The sequence below is a fragment of the Pezoporus occidentalis genome, unplaced genomic scaffold (assembly GCF_034315485.1).
Source record: "Pezoporus occidentalis ecotype Australia unplaced genomic scaffold, CSIRO_AGI_Poc_V1 ctg39, whole genome shotgun sequence".
Classification (NCBI taxonomy): Eukaryota; Metazoa; Chordata; class Aves; order Psittaciformes; family Psittacidae; genus Pezoporus; species Pezoporus occidentalis.
The window spans coordinates 8,057,469-8,083,218 of NW_026915713.1; the positions used below are offsets into that span (position 1 = coordinate 8,057,469).

Here is a 25,750-nt window from a genome sequence, read left to right on the forward strand (position 1 = left end):
AATTCTCACAGCTTGGTGAACTTGAGTCAGAGCCCCAGTACAATAAGGACTGTCTTCTCCATAACAGCCTGGTTCACTGTGAGAATGAGAAACAAATTAGGAGGAAGGAAAGCCAAATCTAGTTTCTTTTAGGAATAGCTACTTGAGAGGGGAAATTAACGGGATTAAAATGAAGCACTAAAATGAAAGGCATCTTTCCTTTCCAAAATGGGTGGGAAAGTAAAATCTAGGTAGATGATCCTCCGAGTAAGCTTTTAACAAATGTGTTTTACTGTTCCCTCAATAACAGCAACAGAAATTATTGCATCAGTGGGTTATGTCACAAATCCAAGCTTCAGGTTAATCAGTGGCCTCTGATTTTTTTCACAGTGCTTCTGCAAGTTGAAGATTTTCATGAGAGGTACAACGACACCAGATCTCTAGTATCTGATGTGTTGGAGCAGCTCAGTGAACAGGATGTGAAGCTGTCAGACCTACAGGTGGCATTAGACCAGGCGCTTAACTATGTTATACAAACGGATGATATAAATAAAGAAAACACAGCCAGTCTTCAAAGGCGTGAGGTACTGTGCAGTGCATTTATCATAACTCTTGTCTGGAACACTCCATCTCTGCTGGTGTTTAAAATAGTAGCTTATAAACAATTTAGATTCATGAATCATCACACCAAAAAGGAATTTCTTGGACTACTCAGTGGGATGAATTTGATTCTCCAGTTCTACGAAACAAGTTGTGGAGGTACAAGGAGCTATTATTTACTCATGAACCAAAAACAAATGACAAGTTTTGGCACAGCATGTCTCTGCAGGCCAAGGGAGAAATGGATACTAATGCCTAAACTAGAAGGTGTGTTTCAACAAAACCCAAGAAGTTTAAAATTCCATGTATCATGGCTGCTATAAATATTGTGGTGGGTTTCACCAATTATGTACTGACAACATGGAAGAATTTCCTGCTCACAAAAGCAATTATATTCCATTTAAAAAAATATTTTAAAAGACTCTGCACTGCATTCATGCCCTGGGCTCAGTGCATTCATATTGTTTTATCCAAACTTTCTCTCTAGTTTTTGTTAAACAGAATGCATTCCCACTTTTTCAGGAAAAGCAGACAATTGTCCTTGCATCTTCTAGCACAAACCCATCAAACCCATGCTCTAAGTGCTCTGCAACAGATAGCTTGAAACTAGGTTTCCTACTTGCTGGATAAGCAGCCTAGCTATAAGGCTATAGCAGTTTTCCCTTATGCTCTGTTCAATTTAATATTTTCAGTATTATGACAAAGCACTCCAGAGGAGAGCTCAAAGGAGACCTGTCCCCCACAGCACTGAAGTGGGGCATGTTTGCCTGGAAGTGATGTTATTAGGTTCAAATCCCATCTGGATGATGAGGAAATTGAATTTTCAGGTCTCTTATGCCAAAAAAAGTACTCAATCCATCAGCAGTACACAAAGACTTTTTTTTTTCCCTTCCCAGAAATTTTGTGACTCTTACTCTGTCCCACCAGAATGTCCCACCTAAAACTTGTCATTTATTTTTTCTGCAAGGAACAAAATGACAAAGAGAACTGTTTTTATTTCAGTGGCTGAAATTGTTTTGATACTGAAGGAGAGGAGTTTAGGGCACGATTTTGTGATATGGAGAACAATCTTGCAAATTCGGGATGACCTCTGGGTTTCACAGCATCAGTGGCTGAGTTATAGCTCTTGAAACTTGCAGTGCTAGAAGTTCAAGCTGATGTGGAAGGTCTAATAATTCAATAGAGAAATCAGGCATGCTGTACGTGTGAATTCTTCTACAAGCAGCTTGGGATCTTTACGTACAAAGCCTCTTTTGTTGTTCCATTGTTTCATAATTACAGTGCCAAGCTGCAGCTTGTCTCACATTTATGAAGCAAAGCCTGAAGTGTGTAGTCGCATTGTTCACTGTTTTTAGCCAGTTGGATCTTCATTATTACTCACAATGAAGGCAGATGCTGTACAAGCCATTGTTCACATCAGCTTTACTATTGACAAGGCAAAGAGATCTTTGGACTGTAGATTTTAAAAAACTTCCAGATCAAAAACTAGTCTCCAGACCACTATGAAAAAATCCACATTTAATGTGTCTCTCCTGGCAGTGCAGAGAATAATGCTTCATTCCAATAATTGTTCATGCTGTAATATAAAATGAAATTAATTTTTTTAAATATCCAACATATCTTTCACAAAGACAAGAAAATGCAAAGAGTCACATTATGCAGCTATTAGAGATGTCTGGGAAAAACTTACTTAGACTTCAAATTTGGCTAAAATCTATTTAGTTCATCACCTTGTCTTTTGAATTAGCTTCAATAAATTTAATAAAAATGGTAACACTGTCTTAGCAACAGAGACAGTATTGGGCTTGATTTCATCTTGTCTCATTTTCTGTAGAAACACCACGAGAAAGTAAAAGATCAGACTGATGAAGTGAATGGCATTCTGCTAAGTGCCACAAATATTTTGGCAGGACCACAAAAAGTCAACTCTGAATTAAGTGAGATAATAAAGGTAGGTGCCTCCGTGACTTGTTTAAATGATATGTCCTGTTTTTTTTAACTTTTAAGTTGTGTGTGTAGACCACTAAATAAAAACATCTCCTTTTTCACACTGCTTCAATGAAATACTGATGAATATTCCCTCAGAAAAGCATAAGAAGTCTTCATAGATGAAAAGCTCTGTAATTATACTTTACTGCTTTGGAAAAATAATTGTACTATAAGGATGCCTGACTGGAGGCAAAGCTGAATGAAAGACTTTGCTGTGGAGTTCTCAACCATTTCATTACCAGCAGCTGCCAGAAGATGCTCTGGTACACGACTGCACTATATGCTAAATTCCTTTTCTCACACTGGCAAGTGAGAACAGGAGAAGGCTAAAGATCCCAGATACCACTGTTAAAACAAGCCAGTGTCAGAGCGTTAAACATACGTAAACAGATTGCCTCATAGAAATCCTCCTCTGGAACTCTAGGCTAATATCCAGTGATCTGAATGAGACAAGGTGTTGTAAGATATTTTTAGAAATTTTAGGGGTTTGCACTTTCTAGGAAAAGAAAATGAAGAAAGTAAACCGGGGATTTTGCTAACTGAAAGATTTAACAAAGATGCTTTTTTTTTTTTTTTCATGTTTTGTATTAAAATTTTGAGATAGTTTAAGAGGAATGAAAATTCTCCATATTTATTTTGGTCATAGTTGCCCAATTTTCTTTTTTAACACAAAAGCAAATATAAAAAATTTCTTAATTTTTCTTTGGAAAAGTGATTTGAGAAAATAGAAAGAAGACAGCTTGCTTTATAACCATCCCTGGCCATCAAGCAGTATGATTTGTTTTCTCCCTCTCCTGTTTTTTGCACAAAAACAGAAATTTGTGTTTTGTGCAAAACAAATTTCTGTAGTTTATCATTTTGGGTTCTCCACTCCTGTGAATAAGCTTACACACAGGGGACATTCACACTACAGGGAAGGAAGTAGTATGTGAACATTGTAAATCTTCCATCCTCATCAGAAATAAGCATTTTTGGGCTTCTTTCACTCATCCCTTCTCTCTCCCTCCATTGTATCCTTTTTTCATGTATTTTGAGGCCACATTTATAACCCTGTAACATACCAGCAGCCTTGTGTATTGGAGAGAAGGTGAATGCAGGCCCATTTGCTCTTCCCCACAAGTATTTCATATGAGAAAGAAGTATGGCTAAGGCAAAGGGGTACTACTTCTCCTTGCCTATACATACATATAGGAAGTATTAAGGTGGGCTGATTTACAAATTAGACTAACCCATGTTACATTTTTAAAATGTAACCGAAAACAACTTTCTAATAATATAAAGGGTAAAATAAAATATAACAATCAAAATACAGACTTTATTTTTTACAATTTTCATCTTCTTTCCTTCCTTCCATATTTTGTTCAGAATGCGTCAGGGTTCTATGCAGAAATAGATGGAGCAAAAAAGGAACTGCAAGAAAAAATAGCCAATCTGTCTCTGTTTGATGAGGATTTAGTAGAAAAGGCTATGCAACATGCACACAACCTAAGAAGACTTGCTGATGAGCTGGACAGGTAAAATTTAACTTCAGCAGACTCTGTCATATAAATGCTACTTATTGAACAGCTGAACTAAAAGACAAGCAGAAACACAGTGACATTAAGTATTCTGTCTGTAAATAGACACTAAGCAAATTACTGTTAAAAGTCACGTATCGAAGTACTTGTCATGGTCCAGAGGGAACAGCTGAAGTTGAGCTAAGCAAAATCTATTTTATCTTTTCAAAGAATAAACATATATCTTGAATGACATTCTCCTTTTGCTAATCTGGCATGTTCTTCTCTTCCCACAGCAAGAGACTAGGAAAGGTAGATTACTGGTAAATAAAATAACACAGCCAGATTAAATGGCATTTGCAGATGTTTCTCATGTCAGTTCACTCACATTAAAAACCGTTTAGCATTATGGGCTACAAACTGAGATCTGGGATAATTTTTGTTCAAGAACTGGAGTAGTTGTGATACACAACAGGTTGTGTCCCTGTGTAACTGCCTCACTGTAACACCAAAAACTGACTGTGAGCCTTCCTATTTTGCTGGAAGATACTAAATGTATCAACTTACACTTCCCATTCCCTCCCCCATTTTCTAAAAAGTCACACCTAGACAGTTTGAAATATGACTTTATTTGCAATTGGGATTGCCCATGGAAAAATCACTGCTACAAATAAATACTTAAATAAAATATTTCAACAAAATCAACCTTAAGCACCATCATGGACATATGCTTTTGGAAGATAAAATTAGTCTTGAAGTATATTATCTAAGTATCAGCTGCTTCTTAATATTAGTATGCCCTAGATAGGAGATTAAAATAGAGAAAAAAATAACAGATGGTTTTCTTTTATACAACTGTATACAGCTGACATCTGAAACTGTTCTATAACGCCACACAAACTACAGACAGGCTAAAAAATGAACAGTATGCTCAGTCTGAGATCAGCTAAATGGGGGCAGCAGAAATAAATCTCTTGAAATAAAATACCCCATATGGCCAGCCTTCATCCCTTACTAAAATAATTCAAAAATTACTACCAAGTCCAACACATGAGGAATTTAACAGAAAGCAAACAGAAATAATTATGAAATATACAGATGGAAATGTGCTGACTCTTTTATTTGTTGAGAAGATTGTCCAGCAGTGAAACTTTAATCCCTTAAAACATTTAGCCTGTCTTCAAGTCATTTTGGGTTTATGGGTTTGTTTTATAAGCCTGTTAGGCTGTTGCTAGAGTTTCTTTTATCTTAGGGGAAAATAGCAGGAAATTCTTGCAATAACACTGAATCTGAAAATTTAATAATCACTCAATGTGCTAGCACTTTGAAGTGAATACACACGTGTCAATGCATATGAATTTGGAGTCTATGTCTAACATATACTCTGAAATCTGTTTATCATAAAAATACTAAAAAATAGTATTTATTCAAAGTTGCTAACAGCTGAAGGTTGAGTCCTGAACCACCTGCTGTTTGGAATCTCCCCTGAAGACCAGTTATCACCTCATATGCAAACCAAGCTCTACCATGACAGCAAAGCTATCTATCTTGCAATTTTAAATGTAACTTTTTGCAAACTTTCAAATTCTTCATCTAATCCTCCCCTCTTTTCCCACCCACCTTTGGAAAATATAAAGAGCCCACTCATACAGCTTCCCTAACTACAGGCACACAAGTCCTTCCATTCATGGCCATGAGTTATCCCTAAACGACAACTGATAGATCTGTTTTTCTGTTAATTTATGGAATATCTAATCTAGATTTTGAAAAAGATAAAAGCTCAGTTAGTCATTTTGTGCTGCTCACGCAGACGTTAAGAGAAAAATTCCGAGAGTTAAGCCACTGGGAAGTACCTTCTATCCACATAGTTTTCACCTGCTTCAGATTGACATAAATGGTTATAAACAGTGAAGAGAATATTACTTAGGTCCAGTATATCTATGTGTAAGATTGTGTAGTCAGAATTCACAGAATATTAAGAAAATTAATCAATTTGAAACTACTTTGATTCAGCTTGGTTTCTTCCTCCACTTTGTTTTTAACAGGAATTTGTATGGTGTTGATACAAATGGCTTGGTACAAAGGGCAATAAATGCTTCAAATGTGTATGAAAACATTGTCAGTTATATTGAAGAAGCTAATAAAGCTGCATTGCTGGCACTGAACACAACAAACCGGGTCAAAGATGTAAGTAATTTTCATAATGTCAGTTTTTACTTTGCAAAGCTTTAGGGACTTCAGACACTGAAGTATAGGAGGGAAAAAAAAAAAAAATAGCTTAAATGTCAGCATTGACCTTCTCACTGCACATTTTGCTTCATCTATTATTTCCTGATTTTTTCTGCAAGCCTAAAGTCCCCTGGTATTTAGAAAGACGCAGCTTCTGTTCCTAAGTATAGACAGATTTTAGGAAGAAATTCTTCACTGTGAGGGTGGTGAGGCACTGGAACAGATAGCCCAGGGAAGTTGTGTCTGCCCCACCCCTGGAAGCATACAAGGCCAGGCTGGATGGGACTTGAAGCAACCTGGTCTAGAGGAAGGTGTCCCAGCCCATAGCAGGGGTTTGGAACTAGATGATCTTTCCAACCCAAATCATTCTATGAGTCTATGATTACTCCGACTTTCTTTTTTGGAACATACTTGCAGGCTGCAGTTGGAATTGATACTCAGATTATTTACCATAAAGGTAGAAGTGAAGAACTTCTCAACCAAGCCATGGAGCTACATCGGACAGCAGATGACAGTAAATATACATCCTTTCTACTTTCCCAGTCAGTTTATAAACATGCATGCTAAAAGATATTTCAAAAGCATACCACTAAGGCAGAACTAGTGCTGTAACAGAATAGTGTATTGAGCGAAGTTACCACACAAAGTACTTGAAATGGCCACAATCACAGTTTGAGTAGTTCATGTGTTGTCATCCTGCCAGATGCTGGAAGTTTATTTCATTTACAGAAGTTAACAGAAGGCCCACTTCAGATCCAAGTCACTGTTTAAATATGTGATCCTGCAAACAGTTGTCTACTGGTAAATATACTCAATCAAGTAGGTCAACTGAAATCAATTCACAACAGTTTAAGTCTTCAGAAAGCTGGATTTCACCAGTGAAGTATAATAATAAATGTTAAGAGATGTTGGCCTTTTTTCACAGAAAATGAAAGCAAGCTCTAAAGTCACAGAAATTAGCTCTTCAATTCTTCAGGACCTTCTGAATTCCTTAAAACTTTTACTGTATATTTGTTGGAGTATTCTCAGCAGTTCTGGTAAAGCAAACAGAAACAGTACTGACTGAGATACAGGTCTCCAGATTTTTTTCAGACACCCTGTGGCAAGCAAATAATGCTTGCCACAAGCATTATCCACAAGGGGCTGCAAGGCTTGTTTTCCTTTTCTATTATGTGAAGTGTGCTACTATGCTAATACAAAAAGAGGCCATAGTATACTGCCTGTGGTGTATTAAATGCTTAATAACAAACCTCTACAGGATAAAATTTACCTTTTCAAATGCCACTTTGATTCCACTCAACTATACCTCCAATTTTCTCCCCACAGGTAATGATTTAACCATTGCAGACACTAGCCGGCATGTTAATGGCACTTTTGCTAGAATGAATGCTCTGCGAAGCCACCTGATGAGAGCCATCACAAAAATGAAATCAGCTGAGCCAGGTTGTAAGAGGAACTTCATCTTGATGATGCTTTATCTCATACATTTAAGAGCATATTTTATCTTTGCATATAACCTATGAAGTTGTATTAAGATTTCAGTCCCAGGGAGCCCTAAAGGAATTTGAAACTACAAGACGCAGATAGCAAACATCCAGCTTTAACACATTCACAATGAAACTTTATGTCTTGTCAGCTGAAATTATCAACATTCTTCTTGGTTCTTCTTACTAAAATTATCCTCTCCTGTATTACTCTTGTTGATCTTTTGAGAATTCTTGGAGAGTCTACAAGTCTGTGGATTTATTGTCCTGATAGCCAAAATCTAATTCATGTGCACATCACACCTACCAAGTAGAGCATTTGGGAAGTAATTACTGCTAGTCTTGATTGACAAAACCCCACCTCAGTTTTTCAGAAAAGAGACATCATAGAGAATCAAGCAAGTATATCTGAAGGTGTTCAAAGTTGACATGGTCAAGATTTCCTCATTAACTTTGACTAAAAATGGCTGGGGTTACTTCCCTATACATTATCATATGCAAAATGCCATAGGTTTTGCCATACAGTGGTTGTAACTCAAAAAAAAGAAAAACAAAACCCCCAAAATGTCACGTATGACCAAAAAAAACCCAAACACTTCAGTGTCTTGGATTTCTCTCCTCAAAAGTAACTTTCATGAAAAATATTCAATAAATGCTTACATTTTCTTTTAAAAACTTGATGAAAAACAGTGTATTTTTTCATCTCTGTTCAAATTTCTTTGCCTACATAACACCTATCAAAATCCAAGGACACTGAAAATTTCTAACAATCTAGAATGAAAACGAGAGGTTTTTAGATTTTAGCAATTAGTAGGATTGTAGACCAACCACAGGAAGTTTTGAATATTCCCTGTGGAAATAAAGAGAAAACCAAACAAGCAAGTTTGGGTCCCCATTCTGCAGAAGATAAAATCCCCTTAGCCACACCACTTTCTAAGTACTGTTACAGCTCTCTTGAATCTTTGAAAGAGTTCATTTCTTCTCATCCCCTATCTATTTTGCAGAGGACGCCAGAGAACGTTTGGAGCAAGCTAAACTAAAGACTGCAGAGGCCGTAAGTGCCACCATGACAGTAACACAAGCTACGACCCCCATGGATGAGAACGTGAGGTTGTGGTCTCAAAACCTGCAAGACTTCCAGCACAATTCAGCAGCATACGACAGTGCTGTGCATTCAGCTGGGGATGCAGGTAGGGTGACCTGATTTTTGCCATTCCTTAGCAGTAAAAGGTCAGGGGATCATCACAACATCATGCTGTATGAATCGTTTATATTGCACATTCATAGCACATAATCTTCTAGCATTTTACCTCCATGAAAGCATTTCAAAAATTAGAAGTTAACTTAAAAGTAGAGACTTTTAAAACTGTTGGATGCTTGGCCATTTCCAAAAACAGCTCAAACAATTTAAAGGCTGAAGTCTTATTTGCTGCTAAATCATTTTTATCAGGGTAGCAAGGTCACACTGAATGGTAGGCAGCTTGTTCAAATAATTCTTGCTATTATAATTGGCAGTTTAGTTATTTCTTTAACACTAGGAGGCATTTGAAAACAGGGCCCTTTTGTTCTCAGTAGTACAAATATGGAGCAGAAATGCTCCCTGACTTGATGAGCTTGTAGTCTAACCAAAGGGCTCAAAGAGGATTAGGGAGGAAATAAAATATTTAAGCAGGGTGATTGCTGGAAAAGCTTGTAAACATCACATTAATTCCACTTTATTATCGGGGGGAGGAGGAAGAGTAGAGGAGAAGTTGGAAGGTTAGTTATGAAAAATCAAAGGTAAATCAAAAAACAAAAGAAAAACTGAGGCAGGCTACAAAACTGCAATGAAGATTATAGGAAAGAGTGGAAAAAGAGGCAGGGAGAGTGAGGCTGAAATGAAGTGACTGGTGAAAGAAGGAAAAGAACAATTAATCAAGAATCAAGAAATCAAGAGAATTGATATACAAGTGAAAATATTCAGAATCAAAACTTGCTGACAATCACCACTATTTATTGCTTGATATATTCTTGACTCTGCTCATGAGGCTCACTAATCCCAAGTTATTCATGGCTAAGGAAGTCAGAAAGCCAGAACAAGAAATTTCCTATATATATTTGATGATACATACCATCACCTACAGCACTGTTCATCAGTGTCTTGCCTCCTGAAAGTGCCCCAGAGAAGGTCCATAACTCCATTGACTCTATCTCCTGAAAGTCTGAATCTCACATCTACTGCCTCAAATCCCTTCTCCTTCTGCCAGGAGCTTTGCAATTTGGCTGTCATTTTAATGCAAATGGTGTTAGGGTTACCAAACCAAACATGGGGCTATTAATGCCTCAAAGCTTCACTCTTCCTCTAAACTGGGGGAACTCAAGAGTCATGCTATTTCCAGAATTTAGTAACAGACAAGACCCTCACACTAATATTTTTGATTATTAAATGAGTGCTCCCTAGAACTTGTATAAAAGTGTTTCACCCTGCAAGAAAAATTCAGTACTATTCAATATCCCAGCTATGGGTCCAGAACTGAAGGCAACTCACATTTCTCTGAGTTTTTATCTGAAGGAAACACTGAGCCACTCCCTCTGGGAATGGGTAAACTCACTGCTAGACACTGGACAGAGCTCCATAAGGGTGTAGTTAGTATAACAGTAATTGTATTGCATTGCTATGAAATGTTTTTGATCAGCACAGGGCAGTTTAAGCTGTGGGCTATGAGCTCCAATTCTCGTTTTTGATAATGTAAATGTGGATTCGATTGGCATCCAGGGAGGGAATGGTATGAAGAAAAACTTCTAAGAGAAACAGTCTGCTATAGCTTAGACATGAAGGTTTTTGTTTTTATGCACCTTTACACCTGACTTCCATTTAACACTTACCAGCGCCAGTTCAGTAGATAGAGCAACAACACAAGCTGCATTTGGATTTTCATGCTCGAAATGTTGAGACATTCAGAATTCAAAAAATCTTCTCATACTAGTAGTTATACTGAAATAAATATTTCCAGCAGCATTTGAGAAGCTCCATAAGAGTGGATAGACCTAACATGGCCCAGCTGTCCTAGTTGGTTATGTTCCCCAAAAGGCATACATGGCACACACACCATGAGTTGTACAGAACAGCTCAGCAAATATGTGATATGCCTGGCAAAAATGTTTGCTCTGTGATAGTGGGTTTGCAGGTAGTATTGTGACCATATCACAGTGCCCAGAGGGCCCTGCTGACCACAGACTAAATGTTTGAGAGATGCTAATGTGCAAGCTACAGCAATGTGTGCCCTGCTACATTTGTGGAGGCAGCTTTTCCATGGCATATTTCATTTTAAGGCATGATATTTTCTGCTAGAAAGTTCAGGTGGAAATAGCTGAGAAGACGGATCAGTACTACAAAGGAGGTAGTACACAAATCACATGCACCTGTGACTCTGATTAGCAGCCTAGGAAGACATGTAGACATGCCAGGGCATGGTGGAGTGCTATCAGATCAGCTGTGTATGTTGCCAGGAGAGGTTGGTCTGACAGAAGGAATGTTCACTGAAGTCCAAAATAAAGTCACAAGAAATGTTCACGCAGGTGCCTGAAACACTAAAACACCTGATCATCATGCCAATAACATTAACCATGGCAAGTGAAGCCTCTAAGATGTCATGTCTGGATTGCCTTTGAGTAAAGCTCGCACTTGAGTTTTGGAAGGGTGAGAGCATGCCTTGGCTGTGCTGTTTGTCTGAGAATACTCCTGTATCACCATAGTGAGCTTCAGGAAGAAGGATGAAGGACAATTTAGGAAGGAGAACAAGGAGAAAGTGGCTGGCAGTTTATGGTCAAGGTATTTCCTCCTTGACAGTTCCCCTTGTATTCTTTTTGTATTTTATCACTGGTTAAGACTAGTTTTCTTTTTCACTCTTACCTTCATCCCAAAAACGAAAAAAAAAAAAATCAACATTCTTCTGTGTTGAAGAAAACCATTTTAAAGGACAAGAAGAAGAGATCTGTGGTGAGATTTTATAATAGTAATAGTAGTAATAGGTGTTAGTTTTATGTTTTCATGTTACAGCTGTATTTCAGGTTTAATAGCTCAAATTCCAAACAGATGAAAAAACAGTTTTTCAAGGTATCACATCAGACACAATTCCAGTTCAGTTGCTGATTATTAAAAAAAAATGAAGGTGGCTGAAATTTGCTAAATCACTTGCTGAGCTTGCAATTTTTTACTTTAAGAATAATGTGGGCTTTCTTTCAATCCAACAGAAAATTAATTTCAAAAGGCAAGGTTACTATTACACTTGTTATTTTTTAAGTATGAATCTTAATGCATTCTGGAATTAATGTGTTACCCAGAATTCATTGTAGTTCTTTGAGGTTTTGCTAAAGTAATAGCATTTTAAAGTACAGTAAGCTTTATAGAGAATATCTGACTACTGAGCCCTGGTACATAAGGTCTTTCAGGATTTAATGGGAGTAACTGGAGAGACTAAAACTCTATACAACCTACTCCTACACTGGTCTTGGAAAGGAAAACACAAGCAACAAGAGCCAGGCAAAGAGAGGACAGGACTGTAGCAAATACAGCTTTACACTCTATCCAAAGAGAAGCAAAACTTGTAGGACTCAGTGGAATCTTCTCAGAGTTGCTCTGAATGAGGCCAAGAGCTGCTTCAGTCTTTATTCAACAGAACTAAAAGCACAGAAAATTGAATGGAGGCTACCCTTCCCTTCTATACAGTCTCAGTACATCTGAGGAGTAGCTCTTCTACCTGTCTCCCTGCTATCTTCTCAGACAAGAGCAAAAATATGAAGGGAAGAACACAAGAGCAAGTGGATGCAAGTTAAAAGCCCTAAAATATAACTGCAAACCCTACAAATCAGTCTTAACCTTTATAGTGAATCCACGTCATTAAAAATTAACTATGAATACTGGATCTTTCTTATATGCATGTAGCTTGTGGCTAAAATCACATTTCATTACACTCAGCTAATTGTACCTACATCTAATTAAGATGAAAAATGATGTGATGTGTAAACATCCTTCAAAGGGCAGCATGTCATTGGAATCTGATGTGATGAAATCAGATTATAATTAGAGGTAGTTATGTTTCTTTCTTGGTAATTTTTCTGTCTGCTTATCTTTCTGGGAAAGGACTTCTCTCCCATTGAACACAATGAAGCACCTGCATTTCCCTTTGGTAACAATCCTACTAGCACATGTACCAGAGGACAGTAATGAAAGTGAAGGTCCAGGACTCTGATTCATGACCCCTGGCAGTTGTAGGTAGGAAAGCTGAAGAAGTTGCCACTCACAAGGGCTGGAGCAGGCAGTAAGCACAGTTTAGCTACACATGCATCATCAGCTAAGGCTTTCTACCACTGTACGGTACAGGCCTGTTACCACAGTCTGAAAGCAGTGGTATTTCTGTTAGCAGAGTGGGTTGTGAACCACTCACAGACAGATCACCTTTGCAGCTACTGCTGCTGTCTGGGTGATAACCTTTAGGAGAGATGCACAGCTGAGAGCTAAGGGAAACAACCTATACATCTCCCCTAAACTGAATTTGAAAATCTCATGAACCATAGATGCTACATACACTTCCCAGGTCAGACAGAGATAACCAGTGAGATACTGAACAAATAATCCTTCACTCCAGTTGCCGTATCTGTAAAATCAGCTTCCACATTTATTTGCCTTGAAGGAAGATTAAAAGGTTAAAATTATTAACATTTGCAAAGCACCTTGAAGAAAGTATTGAAGAGATACAACTCCACAGTAGTACCTAGGAGTCCCATGAAAAAGTAGTCTCTTTTGTGCAAACTTCTTTCCAAATCTTTTGCAATACCACATTCTGATAAATCACTACCCTTTCTGAAATCACTGCCTCTCACACACTACAGTTAAGACTTGTTCTTAGAATAAAAGGAAGCAGGTGAGTTAACCTAACAGGCTAAAGAGTAATTTTCCTGGTGTAAAACCAACGTTACAGAGAATTAAATAAAACAAGCTGTCATTTATCTTCTAACTGCAGTGAAGAAACTTACAGAAGTGTTCCCTGAACTCCTGGACAAACTGCGCAGAGTAGAACAGAGGGCACCAGCAAACAATATTTCTTCCAGCATTCAGCGAATCAGAGAGTTAATTGCTCAGACCAGGAGTGTAGCAAGCAAGGTAAAACTTGGACGGGACTTTTGGTTACTAGAGCTGATAGAAATGCATCTTACTAGGAGCTCCACTTTCTCATTTTCTTGCACTATGTTAGAAGCTCAAACCTTGACATGGTCACCTCCCAACGACTGGGTAAACAAAGTACCATGGAAGTCATTAAAATCTTTACAGTTGCTATTTGCAAGCAATTAACATTATCCTAGTATTCATGGTAGACTACTGCTACTGCAGTAGAAACTTTCATTAAGGAATTGGCACAGAGTTAAAGATGGCTGCAATAACAAAACCATTTAAATCTAAAACTAATAGGTCATTACTCAGCTAGCAACATTAGTTACAAGCAGTAGTAATTATGGCAATTTAATGCAAACTTTTCTGAGATGACAGTATTTCTCTTTTTTTTCTTTTGAATTAATTTTCTGCAGGGTAAGTGAATCTTTGGCTTACACATATTTAATAAAGAAAAACACTCCCATTATCATACATAAATTATGACTGATTTTTCTGTAGCAAGAACACCAAGGTCAAAAATTAACACATTATATTTGAATGCATTCAAAGAAATAAAAAATTCAGTGCATTATTGTATGCTCACAGTGCTAGAATATGCTGTCTACACACATTACTTCAAAAAAGGAAAAATCAGTATGCGTGCAGTGCTTTACTGTTCTTTAAATGTATTTTGTCATTCAGGCTTATTGTGCTTAAACTTGAAAACATTTCATTTATGTTGAAGGTATTCTGAACTAAAATGAACATGTTTTAATATTTTATTAGCAACTCATATATATCACTGTAATGTAAGTAATATAACAGGATTACTTGTGAACAGAAAATTGGTCATACCGCTCCCAAAGCACAGAAATAAATTATGGGTAGAAGTTTTATAGCTATGTAAGAATTTCATTAGATGTCATACATAATGATGTAGCCCTGATTCAAGTAGACACATATCTATGTCCTACTGAAATTTAATTTACTTTATGAATATGCTTAGGCACAGTTAATTAGGAGCTTTAATTAATTTTAAAATTAATTCCCTTCATGTTCTTTACTGTGTCTTCCAGAAGTGATTGTTATAAACACACAACTTTGCATGGCCAATATAAAGGCGCCAATTCCGCTCTTGCTGTAAGCAAGGCTTCTGGATAAGTATTCTTGCACGTTTACCGTAAGTAATGTTCCCAGACAGCAATAATGTGTCTCACTTAGCACCCTTATAACTGCAGGTCCAAGTTTCTATGATGTTTGGAGGCCAATCAGCTGTTGAAGTTAATCCAAAGATCAATGTGGAGGAGCTGAAATCTTTCACTTCTATGAGCTTGTACATCAAGTTTCAGAAAGACAACCCAGAACTGGCAGTATCTCCAGACAGATTTATTTTGTACCTTGGAAATAAAAATGTAAGAGAATAACTCAGCCAATTTATATACATGAAAAAAAGTAAATTTAAATAGGTTTTAAATTCTTTTGCCTTTGGTTTTTCTTCTCACTTTTTCTCTGTATTCCCAAATAAGAGGTGTCTGCTATATGGCTGTCATTGATTTTGTAACAAGCAAAGAGCAAGGGTTCCTGAAATCACTGTCCTTGAAACTTCTCACCCCAAACAATGAAGGGTTCTCTCAAAGAAGCAAATTAGATTGCCCATATAGAGTGCTGCTGTGATTGTCACTGCTGTGAGCCACACTTGCTATCTCTGCTGCCAGTACTAAAGCAGTTAATGTCACCCACCTGGCTTTGATGGGCCAGGCTTTAATCAGGTTTATGCTGCTGACAGCGTCAATTCCAAACCTCTGAGGTCACAGATAAGCAGGTTTCTGTGCCTGTGGCTTGTATTGCTGTTCTAAACTCCGTACCTCACTACTTTGAAACACTTAGAAAAGGTGTATGTTCTCACCACCTGTAAGCATTGTGAAATAATTGTTCTTTAAATTGTGGTTCCTAAAAGAAACAAAAGAATCACACCTCACAAGTCAGGTATAATCCTGGAAAGCTGTTACAAAGGAAGGGTAAAGAGGCAGGCTTTTCTTTCAAAGCTTTTCTAAAAAGAGCATCTAGTGAATATAAATCAAGTGAAACCCCTCTTGGCAGAATATTGAATTGCAGCATAATACCTCAGCTTTAGACAAGTGTTTCTTCTTATTTCCTGCATATGACACTGCATAAATACTGATGAACAGCTTCCCATTTAACATGACCAATTTATGGTCTCATGATCTTGTATTCACCTCAGCCAAAACAGGTATAAGTAAAATATCAGAGACATTTTCTGTACAGTTTTATCTGGTGATAGAAAGCATTTAGAGAATGAAGCTTTTGTTTATTAGTTATATTTAAAGATGTCATTTAGTCTACTAAAGGCCAATCTTTACTAATGTTCTGTATTAAATCTCTTTCAAAGTTGACATCCTTCTCCATTGGTGTTTTAGGCAAAAACTTACATTGGTCTTGCAATTAAAAATGACAACCTTGTGTACATTTACAATCTGGGAGACGAAGGCGTGGAGATACCCCTGGATGCCAAGCCAGTCAGCACCTGGCCTTCTTACTTCAGCATCATCAAAATTGAGAGGTAAAGCGATTCCCCCAAATCAAACAGTTAATAGGAAAAAAAATAAAACAGAAAAGGCTGGATCAGAACTGCACATCAGGAGTCTTCAGTGCCTGGTTCTACTCCTCCTGAAGTAAATGGAAATTCTATTTGCTTTTAGAGATCCAGGACACAAGGGACTACAGGGTGGGGGAAAGAAAGTGTCTGTGGTTTCTCTCTTCCTTTGCCCCCAGAGTACCAGTCTTCTAGTAAGGAAATACAAACCCTTCCTGGAGTTAGAGGCTTGCTTGTTCTTTTTTAAGTCTAATCAACATGAAACTCTCTTCCCTTGCAATTTCATTCTACAGGATTGGAAGACATGGCAAAATGTTTTTAACTGTGCCCAGTCTTAGCAGCACAGCTGAAGAAAAATTCATCAAAAAGGGAGAGGTTCTTGGTCCTGGCTCTCTCCTTAATTTGGAACCTGAAAATGCTGTTTTCTATGTTGGCGGAGTGCCTCCAGACTTCAAGGTTGGTCCGATAAACACTCTGTATTCAGAATTAAATAATGCAAACTTATCTTGCTGGGCTGCATACACAGAAATGGTTAATAAATAAAATGTCCTTATTTAGTCACTTATCATCTTAGGACTCCATCCTCTAGCCACTGTGAAAACTACTATTTTCTCTATGTTCATAGATCACAATCATACATAGATGATCTGATCCCTTTTAGTTGTCGTTCAAGTTTTCTGAAATGTAATAAGAAAAAAGCTTGCTAGCTGTTAAGTGGTATGCCTAAATTAAGGGCTATTAGTCCAGCTTAACAAAATTTGCAGGCTACCAAGCTTTTTCAATGCTAATGAGTCCTCAGTGCTTACAATTTCTCTTTTACAACTGTCACAAAAATGAAAAGTAATATATTTTTAATATTAGGACAGTGGTAACCTAGCAGTGTAGTGATTTGTTTGAATTCAAATTATCATTGGCTTAAATCCAGCCTTCCAAAAGCATGAAGACTTGCATATGCAAAAAATATGAACACAATCGCTTCATTCTAGTTCCTAATAGTCAGCACAAATTAGCACCTCACTTATGTGCTTCTGTGAAAGTACTGGGTCCTCTTTTTAGATTTAGAAATTGTTATGAACAACCCTGGCTATGAAAATTGCATGGCTGAATGAAAACATACTTAAAAAGACTTTCAATATTAAATTCTCTAAGCTAACTAGTAGGTGTTAAAAACATCCAACTACTGTTCCACAACAGCCCTCCTAACAACATTAAACCAAAGATTAACTCAATACACGTACATATTCTTGAGCTTTTGCATTACTGTGATTACCAGATATATGCCATGGTCTGAATTTTAGATTACTGGGCCCTGGGTGTAAATTGCCTGGGAAAAGGACTGAGGACTGAGTAAGAGTTGCACACAGACAAAAAAGAAGTAATCTGACAAATGAACCCTCCAGGTGTGTTCCAGAGCAGGGCAGGGGAAAGGAGAAAAGTAAAAAGTGAAGGAAAATTGGAACAGAAATGGGAAGAAAAGGATTCATGGAATTGTTTCATAAGCACATAGGTCTCCTCTCCCTTAAGAATGTACACCTCACATTTTCATTTATTAATATACAGTCTTATATGCTAAAAGCTTTTGCCCTTTCTTCCCTGTTACATACATTGTAAATATGATATGTACCACTTACCCATTACAAGTCTCACACTTAACACAATTGAACAGAAGAAACAAAAGAAAAAAAAAAAAAGGAAACATGATAATTTAATGTCATGGTTTAAGCCCAGCCAGCACTCAGAACCACAAAGCCACTTGCTCACTCTCCCCCTTCTTCCTCCTCTTGCTCCCAGAGGGATGGGGAGGATAATCAAAAGAAGCAACTCCCATGGGTTGAGATAAGAACAGTCCAGTAACTAAGGTATAACACAAACCACTGCTGCTACCACCAATAACAATAATGACAAGGGAAATAACAAGGAAAGAGAATACAACCGCTCACCACCCGCCGACCGATACCCAGCCCAACCCAAGCAGTGATCTAAGTCTTCTGGGTAACTGCCTTCAGTTTATACACTGGGCATGACCTGCTGTGGTATGGAATACCTCTTTGGCTAGTCTGGGTCAGGTGTCCTGTCTCTGCTTCCTCCTGGCTTCCCCTCCTCCCTGGCAGAGCATGAGACTCACAAAGTCCTTGGTCAGAGTAAATATTACTTAGCAACAACTAAAAACATTGGTGTTATCAGCACTGTTCCCATGCTGAAAGTCAAAAACACAGCACTGCACCAGCTACTAAGAAGGAGAAAAATGAAAAAAGACATTTACCAAATATATCTGTGCTGCAGATAGGATCTCATTTTCTCTTATAGCTATACACGTTCTGCACTGCTGTCGTACCATTATTATTATTATATGGAAAGCACAATGGAAATAATGAGACGCTGAAAAAAAAGTTACTGGCCGTGATCAGACTCTGAAGTACAAGAGGTGTTATTAATATCATGTCTCTTGTACTTCAGAGGTGTACAGGGCAGAGTATCTTAACATTAAAAGAATGATTCACGAGCTCTGCCAGCTTTATTCTTTTGTATTTTTCCCCTCACCAATGTGGCTATTTAAATTCCATTTGCAGTGACCTTTGTTAAAAGGAGTTTCTATATCCTGCTAACTATTCAAAATAATACCTATTGAGAATTAGCCACTAGTACAGACTTTGAAACCAAGTCTTCTGGGCTTAAAGATCTCATTTCTCTCTCTTTCATCATGGTATGAAATTATTTTTCTGGCAGTGAAGGGTGCCTATACATTAGACATGAAATATCTACTGAGAAATTCAAATACATTGAGCAAGACCTGTGATTAGTCAACTCTTAACCCTTTTCCCCTTTTCCAAGTGTTCTCCCTGTAAAATTACAAAAAGAAGTTTTTGTTTGCAGTTGCCTTACCTGACCTATTGTTCTCACTGCAAGACCATTTACGTGCTCTATTTTAATTTACAGCACAATGGCCACATCATTCCAAGGTAGCATCATCCCATTTGTTTCAAATACGAAGAGCACAGACAAAACTGACCCCAGGCACAAATGCTTCTGTGATATCTAAATAAAGAGTGTGACTTTTCTCCTTTTACTTTTCCTTGCCCTCTGCACAGCTCCCTCCTAGCTTAAACTTACCTGGCTTCATCGGCTGCCTAGAACTGGCTACCCTGAACGATGATGTGATCAGCCTATATAACTTCAAGCACGTCTATAACATCGACACCACCACATCGCCACCTTGTGCCAGGTAGGGAACCGTCACATCGTCACTCTGCTCCTCTGGTTTGTTTCAAGCGCCAGTCCGGGTGGTTCATTCCTGGTTTAGATTACAAACGTGAGGATGGTATTGAGTTGTCCAGAAGGAATCTGGCCACTTTTTAACTCCTAGTTGTGTCAACAATCCGAATTTATATATGAGATTTGGACTCGATGATCCTTAGAGGTCCCTTCTAACTTCAGATATTCCGTGGTTTGCTGCTGTCTTCATCACTCTCACAGCCTTACTCACACCTTCAAGGGGGAAACTGCCATGTTAACTGGGGCATGATCTAGGTTCCCTCCTTACCCCTGCTGCTTGCCTAGGACAGGACTGCTCCTGACTCGAATCCTGTCAGCCCCAGTGCACCCAGTTGAATTTGAGTGCAGTCTTATCCCCAGCTAGCAAAGGTAACTTTTGTACAGATAACTTCCTGTACAGAAGTTAACTTTCTGCCATACGCTCTTAAACCCACAACAGAAACTTGTCAGATAAGCCACTCACAAGCTGGGAAATGCAGCCCCTGAAATACAAGTGAACGGCAACCATGTTGTTGTTCATTTAGCACAGACATAGCAGACATTTTGTTCATATAACAGGCAACAACAGTAGAATCTCTCTATACAAATTATAGGAGACAAACTTGTAGCTCTCACTGGGAAGAAATGCAGGAGGTTGCTGGCACAGAGCAAATGATTGCTTCCCCTGACACTCTCTCAGGAAGCACAAGCTGCAGCTCTCCAGGATAGTCCATGCAGCAAAGCCCAAGCTCAGCTGAAGGCCTCAGAGAATTGAAATGGGTTTCTGCACAAACTGGGCAAGCTCTTAATAGAAATATGTGTATCCTCATAATGAGGAGGTGTCGTGGGCCTGCATGACAAGGATGAGCAAAGCATTTACCTGTCCTCTACATATAACACAGGACAAAAGTACAATGTGATGATGAAGGAGTTAGATACACCTTCAAAGCTACACACCAGTTTTTAGAGAAAAATCCCAGAAAGAATTTGAAAGAAAATAGTCAATCTCACTGCTGCCAGGAAGAAGCAGCAGTTCAGAAAAATTAAAGGCCTTCAAATTTCTACAAATTAAAATGGGGATATGCCAAATATTACTTCCCTGCTTCCTTTTTCATAGAAATAAGTTGGCTTTCACCCAGAGCCGGGCTGTGAGCTATTTCTTTGACGGCTCTGGCTATGCCTTGGCAAGAAACATTGAGAGAAGGGGAAGATTCAGCCAGGTGACTCGGTTTGACATAGAAGTTCGAACACCTACAGACAATGGATTGATCCTGCTGATGATTAATGGGGTGAGTACCAAATCCTGCTGGTATCCTTTATCCATGAGAACTACATGTTGCCTAGTACTTAGAATATCATGGAAAATACAAACTGCTTATGTACTGAAATTTAAGTTCTGGAAAGAAGAAATACTTTTGCGTTCATCTCAAGTACATTAGGAGGGAACTGGAACTTGATCTGCAAAGGCCCAAGGAAGCTGAGGCCCTGAGTTGGACTCTGCTCTCATCCAGAGACAGTCAGGATTTCAGGCCAGTCATACCCTTGTGATGATACTTTGAGAGAGACTCCTTAACTTTGAGTTAAGCCCAGTAGTTGCCCCTTTATTTAAAAGTGAATGCATAGTCAAAGCAATAGGAAATTTCTGCAAGTAACTCCCATTAAGCAGGCACTTTGTGGTAGTTGGCACTTTATAACAATGTCTGAGGGTACACTAGAGTTAAATATTTAAGTTACTGAAAATAGAAAGTAGCCAAAAATAAAGGCTTGATCCAGATATCACCAGCTATTTAGAGGTTTGAGGGTGTTTCAGACTCTGTAAGGGCTTGAAGAAAGTAGACTCCACATGCAAATAAATATCCTCTGAAGATAAACTCTGATTTTTTTTTTTTCTGTGGGAATCTACACATCAAGCTCCCAAGCCCTCTATGGGTTACAACTTGGTAAAGCCACAGAAAACATTTTACTATGTAGATGTGCTCCACAGATGCACGTGCGTTACAGTGGAAACTGCAATCAAGTTGGATGTTAGCTGTGGAAGACCATGCCTGCACACAGGCACCTTTAGAAGGACTGTGTAAGCCAGCCCATTATTCAGTTCTGCAAAGGCAGCCCATAAATATTCTGGATGTAATCCCTGTTTCATTTTTAAGCTGTGCAAAACAAACCCAAGTGGCAGTTTCATTTTAAAGCACTAGATTAAAAACCTACTTTTGCTACTTTAAGTAATGACTTCTGAAGGTGGACTTATTTGTGTCAGAGACAGCAGTACTTGGCCTGCAGTAGGTTTTTGAGAATTATTGTTCCCATGTTTCCACTAGGCATGGGAACAAGAGGACGAACACTAGGATAGAGGACAAACATTAGCTTTGAAAGCATTAACCCAGATGCACAGTTGCTGTAAACTGTCTTTTCTGCTTCTTTATGTTCAGTTTTGGAACAAGGCTAATTCTATGGTACAGATCTTCATTTCAAGCACTCCCTAAAGGTTTTCTAAAGTACAGCTCCTGTTTATAAAGTTTAAGTCACCCAGCCACAAAACAGAAGCCAAACTATGAAGCAGGAGCAGTCAGGAAATCCAAAAACCAAATACACAGTAAATACACTCCAGCTATTTCTCAGCCTTCAGCAAATACATCAGTGCTGATCAGGGCTGTGAGAAGATATAATCCTGAGCTATTACATGCATCCTGACAGAAGTTGCTCATGCACATACAGCCATCCTAGCACGACATTCTAGCACTTTTTCCAGTATAGAATCTTTCATTTGGGGCATGTGGTATTATTAAGACAGTAAATAGATGTGTTTGCTTTAGGAATATGTTGCTGGCAAAAGAATATTGATATTACTGTAATACCAAATCCTATTTCTACAGGAAAACAGTTCACTAAGTCTTCAAATAAGTGTTGTTCATCAATTATGTGTGCACAACTATACGTACACATATATGCATCAAAACAATTCAGAAACTGTGCTACAGTATTGCAAATAAAAAGACCTCTTCCCAGCATGCTTTTCACAATGACAGACTCTCATAACACAGTTTATTTTTTTTATTACTGCCACAATCATAGTGGTTTTCTGACTGCTGGTTTGTTTTATACAGAGTATGTTCTTCAGTCTAGAGATGCACAATGGTTTCTTGTACCTCCGCTATGACTTCGGTTTCAGCAGCGGTCCTGTGCTACTAGAGGACTCCATGAAGAAGGCTCAGATTAACGACGCTAAATTTCATGAGGTAGAGATGTGGTTACAATCACAGCCATTTGACCAACTATTCCAGCAGTTCCAAAGCAGCCATAACTTGCTCCAACACCAATGAAAGGAGAAAAGTATGAGGGGCCAGATGGTGATGCAGTGAGCAGGCAGAAGAGTAGAGCACCCACACGCCTGCCTTGCATGTGAACAAGCACATGCAAGTCCCACCACTACTGAGTGGTAGAAAGGGAAGGCTCTCCCTGCCCTCCTGGTAAATCACTGCTTGTGGACAGATTCCTCATCTTACTAGCCAAGGACAGGGCAATTCACATGGGAGAAAAAGTGATATTAATTCAAAATGAAATTATATCCAGGTCAACTATATCCTTCAAATATACAACTCTCCTCAACTAAAAATGTGTCATTATGTTAACTTGACCACCTTAGTTATTGCATTGCAAGAAATACAGCATTTTTCATTACATGAGAAGGGAAAATTCATTTCATAGCAGTCATTTAAATAGGTATGTAATAAATATATACATATACATTGAAATATGTGCAACTGACAGTGAGAGTAGCAAATCCCTCTCAGTGTCTTGCTTCTCCTGCCATTTACTTGGTGTAAATCCAAAGTCTGATTCCTGATCCACAATGACAGCTACAATTCTGTTCAAAACATTTTAGCAGCGCACAATTAAGCTTTTCACACTTTGACAATGAAAAAAAGTTTGTAAGAAGTATTCCCTAACTTCTTGGATAAATCAAGAAAGCACTCTTAAATTAATGGAGCTTATCTGTTTGCTGCAGTGTAGAGTTTGATATGGGGTACTTACATGTGGATTTATTTGGAAGTGAAATATCCTGTGGTTTCAGTCATTGGAGAAATTGTGACATCAAAATAAGCTCCCTCCTAGTAATTGTTGTCAGCCTCTCCCGATCTACAAACAACTTTTTTGATACATGGGAGGAATTTTCAAACAAGAAGATAGAGAGATGCAATCAATTTTGTAAAATCACCATGACAACTTACATAAGATGACATTTTGGGCACTTGTAAGCATACATTTTTCTTTACAGATTTCTATTATATATCATAATTCCAAGAAGATGATCTTGGTAGTAGACAGGCGACATATAAAAAGTGTGGACAATGAAAGAACAGCAATGCCATTCACAGACATCTACATTGGAGGAGCACCTGCTGAAGTCTTGCACTCCAGGTTGGTTTGTAATCATTATCTTGAAGTAATCACCATATTTCAGTTATGTTTTCTGACCTGTGCTTAAGTGCTTACAAAAAAACATTTTTCCCAGCCTCAATACTTACAGACAAGCCCTCGGACACCCTTCTAAGTGTCTCTCAGAGCTCTGAAGTACCAAGGGTTAGGCTTGACCCAGCACAGGTAAATTCTACTGAAACTGGTCTAGTTTTAGGGTAACAGACTGTTGCCTTCTTAAACCAAAAATGTCATTTTCAAAGAACACATGAATACACAGAATCACTATTCCTCTTTGCTCTGCAAAAAGTGATCTTTGTAAAATAGCAGTGCACTGGCTGAAGACCCTCTACCAACTGCATTTTCAAATCTAAAGATGGTATTTTTCCTGCCATATCCTTCAGTTCTGATCCACCTCAAGGTCTCTCCTGACCCAAGTCAGCTGGCTCTGTGTAGGCGTGGGAAGAAAAGAAAAAGTCTCATTTTCCCATCGTACCATTTGCCAGAAGCCAAGTTTAATCTCACTGGACTGTATAACTCTCATTTCCTGCAGTGGGAATCTCTCAGACCAGGGTCATGCTCTAGGACAGCACACTGGCTGCTTGAAGAAGGGTATGCTCTTCTGACAGGCAATATTCATTCCTGAGGTCAGATAGCAAGGCCAGCATTTTCAGAAGGGCTCCAGCTGCTGTTTCAAGTGTCACAACTGCTAACAGCAATACCATCCCTCTTTAAAATACTCTCTATGTAAAAAAAATAAAGGGAAGAGATCAAATGCTGCACAATAGTTTATAGTAGTGGCATATCTCCTGAAACCTTTTGTTGTCAGGAGAGCCTGCTGAATCGATAAACAATGTCTGAGACATAAACCACTTACAGATTAAGCTAGGGACAAACTTCATGTAAAGAAAAATTATGTCTATCAATGCCATGCAATTATTTGAACATGCAAACAAAATTGTGGGCAAGGGCGAAGGAGTATGTAATTCATCTGGCCTTTCAAATAGTTCTTTACAAAGGTCTGTCATAAAGGGCTATTAAGAAAACTAGTGGGGTGGAGAGGGAAGGCATGCAGTGGATTAGAATGCAGCTGGGAAAAAGAAAATAGGATGTAAGAGTAACTCGTCTATTTTCCAAGTATATAAAGTCTATAGCATATGCCCAAAGGATGTCTCTTTGGGCTGCTATTAAAAACATTAATGATCTAGAAATCAATGACAAAAGGATGGTAAAAATTACTTTGGTTAATCAAGCCTAGAGAACACTGAAAAAGCCCAGAAGGACCTAGAAATCTAGGCAGTTAAGTAGCTCAATGGCAAATGAGACTTATTCACAAATGTAGGATACAAGATGAATTACAGGAATTATGCTCACAATTTTCTTGCAAAAGGTTATCTTGCAAAACACCTGGAAGGTACTGTCAAAGCAGTAAAAATAGCATCTCAATAAATTAGTTGTACCAGAAAAAAAATCCATGAGCATTGTAAAAATACGATCCATTATAATATTGAATCCATACAGAAATTACTTAAGCAGAGCTACACCTTTGTCTTCGATATTG

At 38.2% G+C, this 25,750-nt stretch overlaps 1 protein-coding gene across 1 annotated transcript in view; it reads left to right on the plus strand.

The window, feature by feature from the left end:
• Nucleotides 1–25,750, plus strand: part of LAMA4 (laminin subunit alpha 4) — a 102,664-nt gene that overhangs the window by 59,306 nt on the left and 17,608 nt on the right. The window contains exons 11-25 of the mRNA XM_062632485.1: nucleotides 370–563; nucleotides 2,414–2,530; nucleotides 3,934–4,082; nucleotides 6,110–6,251; nucleotides 6,711–6,807; nucleotides 7,620–7,736; nucleotides 8,782–8,967; nucleotides 13,780–13,919; nucleotides 15,146–15,319; nucleotides 16,346–16,488; nucleotides 16,815–16,977; nucleotides 19,611–19,744; nucleotides 20,891–21,062; nucleotides 22,878–23,009; nucleotides 24,050–24,192. Coding sequence (XP_062488469.1) covers nucleotides 370–563; nucleotides 2,414–2,530; nucleotides 3,934–4,082; nucleotides 6,110–6,251; nucleotides 6,711–6,807; nucleotides 7,620–7,736; nucleotides 8,782–8,967; nucleotides 13,780–13,919; nucleotides 15,146–15,319; nucleotides 16,346–16,488; nucleotides 16,815–16,977; nucleotides 19,611–19,744; nucleotides 20,891–21,062; nucleotides 22,878–23,009; nucleotides 24,050–24,192 — 2,203 coding nt within the window. The remainder of the gene's footprint in view (nucleotides 1–369; nucleotides 564–2,413; nucleotides 2,531–3,933; nucleotides 4,083–6,109; nucleotides 6,252–6,710; nucleotides 6,808–7,619; nucleotides 7,737–8,781; nucleotides 8,968–13,779; nucleotides 13,920–15,145; nucleotides 15,320–16,345; nucleotides 16,489–16,814; nucleotides 16,978–19,610; nucleotides 19,745–20,890; nucleotides 21,063–22,877; nucleotides 23,010–24,049; nucleotides 24,193–25,750) is intronic.